The 13,549-nt window shown below is 40.5% G+C and overlaps 1 protein-coding gene across 1 annotated transcript in view; it reads left to right on the top strand.

Annotated features, from left to right (window-relative positions):
• LOC117519184 (exocyst complex component 1-like) overlaps window positions 1-13,549 on the top strand; it is a 43,798-nt gene that overhangs the window by 20,295 nt on the left and 9,954 nt on the right. The window contains 6 exon segments of the mRNA XM_034180496.1: window positions 6,053-6,217; window positions 6,290-6,371; window positions 6,374-6,397; window positions 7,881-7,925; window positions 12,139-12,302; window positions 12,442-12,555. Coding sequence (XP_034036387.1) covers window positions 6,053-6,217; window positions 6,290-6,371; window positions 6,374-6,397; window positions 7,881-7,925; window positions 12,139-12,302; window positions 12,442-12,555 — 594 coding nt within the window.

The raw sequence follows: 13,549 nt of genomic DNA, 5'->3' as shown, positions 1-13,549 counted from the left end.
TTAAACAGTCAGTTTTACACCGTGATTCCACTTTTAACTTTGTGTTCATCCATTTATTTCTGCAAAAGCGCTCTTTTGCGCACTGTGCCGTTCTGCATACAGAATGAGGTGGCTGCTTTATTATACAACCCCTGGCAAAAATTATGGAATCACCGGCCTCGGAGGATGTTCATTCAGTTGTTTAATTTCGTAGAAAAAAAGCAGATCACAGACATGACGCAAAACTAAAGTCATTTCAAATGGCAACTTTGTGGCTTAAGAAACACTATAAGAAATCAGGAAAAAAAATTGTGGCAGTCAGTAACGGTTACTTTTTTAGACCAAGCAGAGGGAAAAAAAATATGGAATCACTCAATTCTGAGGAAAAAATTATGGAATCATGAAAAACAAAAGACCGCTCCAACACATCACTAGTATTTTGTTGCACCACCTCTGGCTTTTATAACAGCTTGCAGTCTCTGAGGCATGGACTTAATGAGTGACAAACAGTCCTCTTCATCAATCTGGCTCCAACTTCTCTGATTGCTGTTGCCAGATCAGCTTTGCAGGTTGGAGCTTTGTCATGGACCATTTTCGTCAACTCCACCAAAGATTTTCAATTGGATTTAGAGCCGGACTATTTGTAGGCCATGACATTGACCCTATGTGTCTTTTTGCAAGGAATGTTTTCACAGTTTTTGCTCTATGGCAAGATTGCATTATCATCTGGAAAAATGATTTCACCATCCCCAAACATCCTTTCAATTGATGGGATAAGAAAAGTATCCAAAATATCAATGTAAACTTGTGCATTTATTGATGACGTAATGACAGCCATCTCCCCAGTGCCTTTACCTGACATGCAGCCCCATATCATCGACTGTGGAAATTTACATGTTCTCTTCAGGCAGTCATCTTTATAAATCTCATTGGAACGGCACCAAACAAAAGTTCCAGCATCATCACCTTGCCCAATGCAGATTCAAGATTCATCACTGAATATGACTTTCATCCAGTCATCCACAGTCCACGATTGCTTTTCCTTAGCCCATTGTAACCTTATTTTTTTTTTTTTCTGTTCAGGTGTTAATGATGGCTTTCGTTTAGCTTTTCTGTATGTAAATCCCATTTCCTTTAGGCGGTTTCTTACAGTTCGGTCACAGACGTTGACTCCAGTTCCTCCCATTCGTTCCTCATTTGTTTTGTTGTGCATTTTTGATTTTTGAGACATATATTGCTTTAAGTTTTCTGTCTTGACACTTTGATGTCTTCCTGGTCTACCAGTATGTTCGCCTTTAACAACCTTCCCATGTTTGTATTTGGTCCAGAGTTTAGACACAGCTGACTGTGAACAACCAACATCTTTTGCAACATGTGTGATGATTTACCCTCTTTTAAGAGTTTAATAATCCTCTCCTTGTTTCAATTGACATCTCTCGTGTTGGAGCCATGATTCATGTCAGTCCACTTGGTGCAACAGCTCTCCAAGGTGTGATCACTCCTTCTTAGATGCAGACTAATGAGCAGATCTGATTTGATGCAGGTGTTAGTTTTGGGGATGAAATTTACAGGTTGATTCCATAATTTATTCCTCAGAATTGAGTGAGTCCATATTTTTTTCCCTCTACATGGTCTAAAAAAGTAACCGTTACTGACTGCCACAATTTTTTTTTCTTGATTTCTTATAGTGTTTCTTAAAGCCAAAGTTGCCATTTGAAATGACTTTAGTTTGTGTCATGTCTGTGATCTCTGCTTTTTTTTCTACAAAATTAAACAACTGAATGAACATCCTCCGAGGCCGGTGATTCCATAATTATTGCCAGGGGTTGTATACACCTGTGGATCCTTTTCAAAAAAAAAAAAAAAAAAAAAATCTATATATATGTATATATATTTCTTCCGCAGCTTACAAGTCACCGTGATACAACTTTTAACTTTTTGTTATGTCTTCAAAATTGGTCTTTTGCGCGCCCCCTGTCCTGTGTTGCTGCACAGCTTCTGCTCTGCTTTTAGCAGCTTCACTGGAGTTAATATCTTCAACGGCTTTAAACACACATCCACTTTCACGCAGTCACCCAAGTTTTTAACTTTGTGTTCGTCCAATATTGACTGAAAAATCACTCTTTTGTGAGCTGGTGTTTTACCTAAATGCTCGTTTGAAGCGTGCGCACACACAGCGGAGCTCATGAGATCCATTAACAAGATATTAATCAACATACTTTTACATACACAGACATCAACATACAACAGACATACTTTTACAGCTAGGAACTGTTTTATCAAGCTATAAAAAACATTAAAAAATAGTTACCTTAAGCTGTTCCACATGGAGCAGGAAAGAGGAAAAAAGCGTCCAGATGAAACAGTCCTCTGTGATTCCAGAAGTGATTCGAGGTGTTGTCAGTTGTCCAAGGTTTGGCAGAAAATGATTAATCTGCTACAAAATAATTATTTTATATAGAGTCCAGCGCACAGAGCAGGTGGAATTGTGTGCGCAAGAGGGAGAGCTGCTCCAAAAATAGCCTCTCAGGTCCTGCGTAGCTGCCAGGCGCACAGATAATGGGCTTTTAGCAGCCTCGTAAGCACCACGTAAATGCCTCTAAGCCAGGGGTAGGCAATCATGTGCCATAAAGGGCTGAGACACTGCAGGTTTTCCGTGCAACCAATCGCCTCAGCAGGTGATTTCATTAATGATCAGATGTCTCAGCAGGTGATTTCATTGACAACCAGGTGTTTATGTTCAGAGCAGAAAGCTCATCAGCAACCCACCTGCTGAGGTATTGTTACATGGAAAACCTGCAGTGTGAAATTAGCGCCACGCTCAGAGAGGAGCCTCGTTAACTGAAGATAAGTGGGCCTCATTTACCAAATGAACATACGGCAGAAAACGTGCGTTCGACGCATTTTTATGCAAACTTCAGTATTTATCAATTTGGACGTGAGCGGAGGCTAAGGACGAATCTCACGACAGAGCTCACGTCTGGTCTGAGTTTGTGTACGCAAATCTGAGTCTGTGGATCTGCGGCGCAGCACTACAAAATCTGTCTGAGTCTGAAAATAATTATGACACAAACCTCAGCTGTCATCCCAGCATAAGCGGGCCACATAGTTCAGAACAGATCAAAACGGATTCTTAAAATGGATTAAACAAAATTAATTAAAAAAAGCCCACGTTATTAATGATACTGCTTCCTTTGTAAATAAAAAATACATATGCTAATAGCCTAAACATGACATCTAATCATTGCACATAAAATGTGAAATAATCATAAATAAGCTGAAATCTGTGTTTGCAAACAAACTCAAAATGCCTCGGTTTTCCGCTGGGTTTCCCCCAGGCTGCCTAATGCTGCGCTAAGTGCCGCAACCACGTTTTTTTGGTGGCCAGCTTTAAATCTGTCCACTTTTTCTTGACCTAAATGCAAAGAATTCTTAATCAATTAGCAGGCATAAGCTTTTAAGTCATTGAGTGCCAGCCATTTTCAAAGTTCAGAACATCCCATTGCCAGGATTTCTTCAGCATTGTGTGTTTTTTTTAAAGACCCATAGTAAAATTGAGTTCTATGTCCATGTCAACAACAAACATACCACAGAAAAGAAAAGAGAAGAAAAGAAATTGGCTCGATGATGCGTCTTTGGCGCGGGGGCGTTACTATTGGAAAAGACGCGTTTTAGAGTCAATGGCATCGAGGTGAGTTAACTGTGGGTGCATGAAAGATTGATTCAGAATCATTAGGCATAGGTTAAATCAAAGAATTCTTCAAAACCTCAGCCAGAGTCCGTTTTCTGCGGCAACGCTGTTGACCGCCTCCGTTACACTCTTCCACATGGCATTTTATGAGCACCTTTGACTCCACTTTTCAGACTGCCAAAAAGTACAAGTTTGTTTTCTCCACCTCTGATGTTAGGATGCCGATTTCCATCTCCGAAAAGTTTTTGTTCTTCCCAGTCCTTCTTCTGTCCATGTTGAGCTCAGTGGGCGAGGCTTCCGAACCATGAATATTTAAGGGCGTAACATGCTAATGACGATTAAATTCAACCGCAGCATTTATCAAGAGCCGATCATTCGTACGCTGGGATTGGTCAGATACGAATGTTTCATAAATCACACGTGTCTTGTCGTAAGACCAATTATGCGCTCAGATCTGTGCCTGTTTTTACGCAGTGTTGATAACTGAGGCCCAGTGCCCCTAAGAGCCACTCAGAGCCATGAAATTCCCCACGATAGTTGAAGAAAACCCTTCGTAGCAAGAAAACGCGCTGTGTGGCTCATTATTCATCCTTCATTATTCGGTGGGACCCAGGCTTAAACGGCTTCTTAAAGCCACTGAAGAAATGGTCATATGTGAGGTAAATGTGGAATGAACTTTTGAAAACTCTGTGTTATTTATTTATAACACTAACACTCTTTACCGATCAGAAAACTATAAGCTAATTAATACTATTATAACAAGTGGAAAATGCAACTAGACTGCTTCTTTAAGCCACTGAACCAATGATCATATGTGGGTTAAATCTGCAGTGCAATTAAATGTTAGAAAACTCTAGTAGTACATTTGTAAAAGATAACTCGCAGTTATTTTCTTGTTGTTCGGTTTTGCACAGCACTCTTAAGAGCTGTCATTGCTGTCTCTCGTAGTCCAAATACGTTTTCTTCCAAATAGAATAAAATTATGTTCCCCTTCTTTCAAGTGCTCATTCAGTTTAAAAAACAAAATAAATCATTTCTTAAGAACAAGGAATGTTGTTTTCTTCCCTCCCCTTCTTCTTTATCCTCCTCCTCACTATGTCTTAAGAGAAGAAGAAAAAGATAGCCTCTCGCTAATAGATTAGCCTAAGTGTTTAGGACAACTCCATGTCATGATCGGGACCAAAAGACTGGATTTCATTTGAGTCTCTGTACACTGTGGAGTCTGCTGTTTCAGAATATTCCAATTTGTCATTTAATAATTTACTATGTATTATCACCTCGATCGGACGATTGAGTCCATTAATGCAACACAGACTGTGTTTTGGGAAAAATCTGGTTTCGGTTGTGGAATTCATTTGCATATGGACGTTTCTTGAAGTGAATGACCGTGGTCCAGGATAAAGGTGAGTCCAGTGCAAACCCAGCTCAGAACAGTATAGTGGTAATAATAAATTGTGCAACAGTACAGAAGAGTAAACTGTGCAAATAGAAGGCAGAGTATATACTTAAGCATGGCAAATCAGGGAGTGGAAAAATAAGAGAATACTATATGCATTGTCAAATGAATCATGTCAGATTAATGAGGAGGAAGGAGGGTTCTTGTGTGTAAGTATAAATTGGAATGCTATAAAATCACGACTCTCTGTCAGGAGTCTGCTGTGCCGTAGAGGTATATCCTGTGTCCACGATCTGTTTTCCCTTTCCTGTCTCATTTCTGTGTAGTTGTGTCCCTTCTACTCTTGACTGGGTTTCTCACTTTAAACCATCCCACTCTGCTCTCTCTGTGTGTGTGTCAGTTCAACCACTTCAGTCACTTCAAAATGACCATCCCTCAGTTCTATAGGTCTTCTTGTCTTTCACTTCCAGTGAGTACCCTCACAGAAACTTGCTTTTGCCCTCTTCTTTTTCTTTGCTGATGTTTGTCTACTAACACTTCAGTCCAAATCTACATGCCACTACTTAAAGCATCCCAGGTCTTCCATCGATCACAGCGCATGGATCAGATTTCTGCCTAATCAACATTTCTCATCTGATCATAAAGCTGAAGAGGCACTACTGTCCTTTTTTTTTTTTTTGGCCCTTCAGCGTTTGTCTGCTGGCTCAATGCTTTTTGTTTTTAGTGCTTTAGTTGTAAAAAAAAAAAAAAAAAAAAGTCACACATCATACAAACCTCTGCCTGTCTGCAATGTGTGCATGTCATAAAGGAGAAATGAAGAGAACAAGGATGCGGCAGTGAGACCTTTCTAACATTTTGAATTGTGCCAGCGTACACATTCTGTGTACAGACGTTTAAGGTGGTAATCAAAAACAAATGTTGTGATGGTGTTAGAACCTTTACCTGTAATTGCGTTGCTCACCGTCTGTCCACGCTTTGTTGTTCAGGGCCATGATCAGAGCTCCACACTTTCCCAGCACACAGTGGACCTGACCCTGCCCAAACACAGCCCCCTTCACAGGGATCTGCTACGCTACGCCAAGCTCATGGAGTGGCTGAAGAACACCCAGCGGGAGAAGTACGAGGGCCTGTGCGAGGGTCAGTGCTTTAGCGTGACAAAAATTTCTACAACCAGACAACTAGACCCATGTTCCTTCTGTTTTATTTATTTGTTTTCTTTTTAGACCTATGTTGACTACATGAGCAGACTATATGATCGAGAAATTAAAGATTTCTTTGAGGTTGCCAAGATAAAGATGGCAGGTACAACCAGGAGGCAAAGGGCAAATTTGGTAAGATTCACATGACTGTTTGTGCATTAGTGTCAAATATGATGATTTTCTGCAGGTACTTTATGTTTGCTTGTGTATTTGTGTGTATTAAAGGATTCTTAAGAGTGAGAGGTCTGTATGGGGAAATATCAAACCGAGGTGTAAGTACAGCCCCAGCATCAGCGAGGTCCATGCGGAAAACACCGAGGTCTGATATCCCTGTACAGACCGAGCAAGCGAGGTTAATAATCTTATTATATGGCTAGTTATATATATATATATCTATATATATTAGAGAGAGAGAGGGTGTTGGGCTCGTTCGCTTTCTTCACCTCCATTGAAGAACTTGCTAAGAGATCACGTGAGGACCCTACAGACCACTGATGTTTTTAAACAAAACTTAGACATATTTATTTAAGAAAGCTTCCGTTAAATTTTAGTACCCCTTCTGCGTTTTATTAATTTTTGCCTTGTCTCTTTTTAATTAACTCTGCACTGTAGCACTTTGAAATTGCTTAAATGTAAAGTGCATTATAATAAAATTATTATTATTATATTTTTCCGATGCTGTTTACATATTTATGGCGTACATTCATGTCCGACTTGGCTTTTCTAATGGTGGTTTTAGCTTCCTGGTTTGTAACGAAAATACGCATTGCGGACCAATTGTCATGGTAACTGGTCTGATATGGAAAATATCCCACCGATAATCAGACCGATCAGAGCGCGCATAGCATCAAAGCCAGATAATAATATATTTATTTGTTTTTCTTTCAACTAGTATGTATTTATTAACCCCTTCACCCCGTTTATTAATGTATAAAAGTAAGTTCTTTTGGTTTCTTCCTTTATCTTTCGAGGTCGCCATAGCAGATCCGAAATGCTGTCTGCATGTTATTTAACACAGCTTTTATGCACGGCTGCACCTCCTGATTCAACATGTACAATGGGCACGAGTGGCCTTGAACTGGGAACCTTCTGCTTTGGAATCAAGCACACCAACCACACTGCCCATCTATTTAGTAATGTGTAATTAGCTAAAATGTTTGCAGGTAGTATAACACCTGGTTCATGTCATTGTTCTCTTGAATATTCATGGACACATATGGAAAACAGAAATTTTTAATAGCCTTTGTTGCAGACATCATCTACGCGGTACAAATCTTCTGTTTCTTGTTTAATTGATGATGGTTGTTTCATCTCCCTTTGTATAGTAACACGTCATACTTGCTTCTGTATGTTTTAAGTGTTTAACATTTAATGAGCAATTTCGCCTGACTTTCAGTGTTGTAAGAATTACAGAATGCTCATTCTGCATAAGCATTTCCTTCTGAAAACAAAATTAATTTGTTTTCCAAAGGTTCGTCTGAGCTACATGCATTGCAGTGCACATCAGCATATGCAACTTCATACATCTAACAGCTAGCCTCACCTGTCCCTTGCTGCATGTTTTAAGCCTAACCTGTCTCTGTCTTTGATGCCTGCCTTTCTAACTGGCTGCCAGCCACGCTTCCACGGAAAGAGAGTGCCCTCAAACAGGAAACGGAAAAGTAAGTAAAACATTTGGAAAAGCAGGTTCACTGTCAACATACTTGGGTGTGTTGTACACCATCAAGCACTAAACCCTCTGCTTTTCAATGTGATTGCTTTAAAGACTGCGCGCACTGCCATGTGCTTTTCTGGCTGTGCTGTTTGTTTACAGTTCAGCAGAATGCATCATATTTATATTGTTTCTGTGAAGGCTCTCAGTTGTCCAGGTGGTTTCCATAGTAGAGAAGCTTGAATCTTCGACTGGACTGGGTTGCTTGACGCGAGGATGTTTCGCTTCAAATTGCAGAAGCTTCCTCAGCTAAAGTTCTTGCTCTGAGACACGCTTTGTCCCCTGTTTAGAATGGGGTACTCAGATCAAAGCAGTTTCAGTCTTTTGTCATGGTAATGAGTCATTCACATCATCAGGAGAGCCGTCAGAAGATGAAGTCAGTCCATCGTTAGGAGGGACACCTACCCTGTCATTAGGAGGGTGCTAACTAGAGCACAATAGGTGCTAATTAAAGCATTATTTAGTTACTAGCAAACAGCAGTCTGCCTCTTGGTAGGAGGGGTCTGGTTAGGTTTAAAACTCCAGCTTTTGTGGCTTCTGTTTGTTCTTCTCTACAAGGGTCAACACAGAAGTCAGACTACCAGAGCAAGAATTTTAGCTGAGGAAGCTTCTCCTCGTGTCCTTGCGTCAAGCAACCCAGTCCAGTCAAAGATTCAAGTTCTCTACCATATTTAGTATTGTGTTCACATTACCATTTGAAGGTGACCTCAATCAACTGTAAAAAAGCCAATGGACACCCATATGTCACCACGCTACAGCAGATGCAGAGATGACTGCAGGCGATGGCTTGCTGGTCTGCTTGTGTGGTTGCCAATCAGTTCCCATAGCTGAAAGAATGGTGGTGCCAAGTACCTGATGAGTAGCTCAAACAGAAGGTGCTCTTGCTTCGCTCGCTTCTAATTAGAATATTAAAAACAATATATAGAAAAATATAGTTAAAAAATAAGTATATGCTTTGACCAGCACAGGCATTCATCAGGGTAAAAGTCCCAGGGCTGTTCAGCAGTGTGCTGGATATGGCGACGTGTAGTATCAGTACATGCCCCCAGACCTGAACCGGATCTGTCAGTTCATTTCAGTTTGTTTATATAATGCCAAATCACAACATAGGTTGCCTTCAAGGCACTTCACAAGGGTAAGCTCTAACCTTCCCAACTCCACTGAGCAAGCACATAGTAGGCAACCATGGTAAGGAAGACCTCCCTCCGGCCTTTTTTTTTTTTTTTTTTTTTTTTTTTTTTTTTGAAGGAAGAAACTTCGAGCAGACTGGACTCAGAGGAGTGACGCATAGCCAAGGCCATTCTAACAATAACAAAGATCAAATAAAGTACCACAAATCCTTAACAAATGTCTGATTACAGATCAGTATTATTGTCCATGTCTTCATCCGGGACAAGGCCGTTTTCAAGCATAGCTCAGCTGCATCATCAACAGGATCTGGCTTCATAGCACCTGAAACAGGAACGAGAGCACAATGAGTTAGCTGTAACTTACAGCACACTCATTCTAGCAGTAAACCACTGGAGTAGCAACAGGACACTAATTTAATTGTCCTTAGCTTCAATAACAGACCCAGTATTTAGATATGAGGAGACTAAGACCTGCTCCAATTTTACTAACACAAACTTAAGACGAGAGGAAAAATGGGTCAGTACAACACTAGTAAGGGAAAGTAACATTCAACGAGTTGTTCTGAAGCCACTCATTGATATCTTGGCTGTGAGCTTAGAGTCACTGTCAATTTTCAGTTTCAGTTTTTCAATTTATTAATTTATATAGCGCCATCTCATGACAGAGTAGCCCCATGGCGCTTCACATAGCCACACTATCATAACAACAGAGTATATTAAAATTGAAAAAGGGCACAATAAAAAGGAAAACACAGTAGAATAAAAAGACATTACAAAGCAAACATAAAACAAATAAATTAATGATAAGACAGTCTAAAGAGTGGGTTTCACTCTTGATTTAAAAGTCTCCACCGTTTCGGACTGCCTTATAGCTGCTGGTAGATCGTTCCAAAGAGTAGAGCCACGGTAGGAGAAGACTGTATACCCCACAGACTTCTTATTCACCTTTGGAACACACATAAGCCCTGCGAATGCAAGGCACGCCGGTACGTAGGGCTTGACCGAGTCCGCCAGGTAGGCAGGAGCCAGTCCATGAAACTTTTATAGACCAGCAACAGGACGTTAAAATTCAATCTGGCAGAAACCGGAAGCCAATGAAGGGACACCAGAATGGGGTAATGTGGTACTTTCTACTTTGTCAAAAGTCTGGCAGCAGCATTCTGCACTAACTGAAGACCCTTAATGCTGGACTGTGGCAGACCAGAAAATAAAGCATTACAATAATCCAATCTGGAAGAGATAAATGCATGTATCAAAGTCTCAGCATCAGCCATACACAGGATGGGAAGAATCCTCGCTATGTTTCGCAGATGGAAGAAGGCAGTCCTTGTAATATCTCTAATGTGAAGGTCAAAGGACAATGTAGGATCAAAAAGTACCCCAAGATTCCTCACCTTGTCCATATGATGTATAACACACAAACCCAAACTAAGCGCCAGCTGGACAAATTGATGCAGATGTCTGGCTGGACCAAGAACCATCATTTCAGTCTTATCAGAATTTAAGATTAGGAAGTTACTAGACAACCAACTTCTCACAGATACAAGGCAATCTCCTAAGGATTTTATATGGGTAAGATTACCAGCAATTATCAGCATGTACACCTGAGTATCATCAGCATAGCAATGAAAGGCAATCCCATAACGTCGCAGAATATGCCCAAGGGGCACTATATAAAGTGACAAAAGCAGCACTGTTTTGCAGCATGATGCTGTGACCACCATGCTTCACTGTAGGGATGGTGTCTGGTTTCCTCCAAACATGACGCCTGGCATTCACGCCAATGAGTTCATTCCTTGTCTCATCAGGCTACAGAATTTTGTTTATCACAGTCTGAGTCCTTCAGGTGCCTTTTGGCAAACTCCAGGTGGGCTGTCATGTCCCTTTTACGAAGGAGTGGCTTCGATGTGGCCACTCTACCATACAGGCCTGATTGGTGGATTGCTGCATAGATGGTTGTCCTTCTGGAAGATTCTCCCTCTCCACAGAGGAATGCTCGAGCTCTGACAGAGTGACCATCAGGTTCTTGGTCACCTCCCTGACTAAGGCCCTTTTCCACCAATCGTTCAGTTTAGTTGGGCAGCCAGCTCTAGGAAGAGTCCTGGTGGATCCGAACGTCTTCCATTTATGGACGATGGAGGCGGATTGAAGAACAATGCGGTTCCATCCTGGTCGTGGAATAACTGACCAGCTCTTCAATCTCACAAGGATCCTGGAGGGGGACCCGGAGGCATGCTCATCCAGTCTACATGTGTTACTATCTTTAATTCATGATGAGGCCACTGTGCTCATTGGAACCTTCAAGGCAGCAGAAACATTTCTGTATCCTTCCCAGATTTGTGTCTCAAAACAATCCTGTGTCTGATGTCTACTGACAATTCCTTTAACTTCATGCTTAGTTTGTTTGAGCAATAAACTGTAGAAACATTTCAAGAATGATCAGTGGAAACAGGATGCATCTGAGCTCAATTTTGAGCTTCATGGCAAATACTTATGTACATGTGATTTATTTTATATCACAGATTTTATATATATATCTATATATATATATATATATATATATATATATATATATAATTGTGGTGTGTGTGTATTTTAATAAATTTGCATAAATCTAAAAAAGAAACCCCAGAACGTTTTCATATTGTGATTATGGGGTATTGTGTGTAGATTGTAAGTGGGGAAAAATGATTACTCCCATTTTGGAATAAGGCTGTAACATAACAAAATGTGGAGAATGCGGATGCACTGCATGTGGTCATTGATCTGATGTACATCTGATCTGACTGTGAATCCTGTTAGAACCACCAGATAACTTTTGATCAGTATGAAAATACATGATTTGGCAAAGTGAAGTATCAGATCCAGGTCGCTTCAACTTGTAAAGTGAACATTAGCTTTTACTCTGATTCTGTGATACATCTATCTCTACTGATTTAAAAAAAAAAAAAAAGTTATATAGAAATTGAAAGCCATTGTACAGATTTGTTCCCACTCTCACTTTGAGTCACATGGTGTCTGATGTGCTGTAGGCCTGCACGGCAGCTCTGGGAAGCTGACTGGCTCGACCTCAAGCCTGAACAAGCTGACTGTGCAGGGATCCAATAGCCGGCGTTCCCAGTCTTCATCACTGCTGGACATGGGTAACATGTCAGCCTCTGACCTCGATGTGGCTGACAGGACCAAGTTTGACAAGGTGACTTGTCTTTAAAATGTCAAGTTTCACTACATAGTGTAATAGAGTTATGGTGATGATTATTATGTGGTATGGAAATAAAATTTTCCAACAAACATCACCTGCACTGAGGTATAATCATGGCTCTTTCTTCTTGCAGATATTTGAGCAGGTCCTCAGTGAGCTGGAGCCTCTGTGTCTTGCAGAACAAGACTTTATCAGCAAGTTCTTCAAACTGCAGCAGCATGTGACTGTTACACCACCTCTCGCTCAGGTAACTGATCACAAATACACTGTATGTCTATAACATGTAGACATTGTTGTTTGTTTTTCGGCTGTCCCCCATTTTGTAAAGGGTCACCACAGTGGAACAGTACAGAGCCGCATCAGGATTCTGAACAAGTTTTACACCAGATGCCTTTCCTGATGTAGCTCCAGTTGTTACCTGGAGAAACATACTGTACATAGTTCCCTGGTTTTCCATCCAAGTAGTGTTCAGGATTTACCCTGCTTAGCTTCTAAGATCTGACAGGATCAGGCACACACATAGCAGAGTGGCTGTACTTGTCATGACAATTCATATACATTTAAATGGAAACCTACTAACCCAGGTGAATATTAGTTGAATTCAGTTGCTTAAAAATGGAGAGCGAAAGTGAATAAACAGGGTTTTCTGAGTCTAAGGGGGTGCCATATTGGAGGCCAGGCATCAACTGATGGCAACCCAATTTTTCACCGTATTTCATTTATTTATTTGTACTAATTATATATGGTCAGTTCTAACAAGTAAGGTGTCACCTGAAAGTGTCCTCATTGTACAGTATTGAAAAAATAGAGGTGCTTTGTTATGTATGGCTGTTACATATGACCATACCGTTTAGATAAGTTCATCTTCACAAATAAACTTCCTTTTGGTTCTTTCTGTGAAGCAATATGGAATATTTCTGCTCAGTATTTCTTTCTTATTAATACTGAAAAAAAACCCACACTTCTTTTGACACCTCATTTGTTGTCATATCGCTTCTGGAAGTTGAGATATTAAAGAACAAAGACAACATGCATTTACACCTAAATGGCCGCTTAAATTAGCTGTTTATGAATAAAGAATATTACTCCATTTATGACCTCTATGCACCCAGTATCCATCATGTGGGGTATCACTTTGTTTGCCATGAGCAACACAAACAACAAAAAAAAGAGCATTGTCATTTCAATATCACAGCCAACGGGCTCAATGATTGAGACTGTGCGCCATGATTTTCATGAAT

The sequence above is a fragment of the Thalassophryne amazonica genome, chromosome 10, assembly GCF_902500255.1.
Source record: "Thalassophryne amazonica chromosome 10, fThaAma1.1, whole genome shotgun sequence".
Lineage (NCBI taxonomy): Eukaryota > Metazoa > Chordata > Actinopteri > Batrachoidiformes > Batrachoididae > Thalassophryne > Thalassophryne amazonica.
The sequence above is the reverse complement of the archived record's forward strand: the minus strand, read 5'-3'. Positions and strand labels throughout refer to the sequence as shown.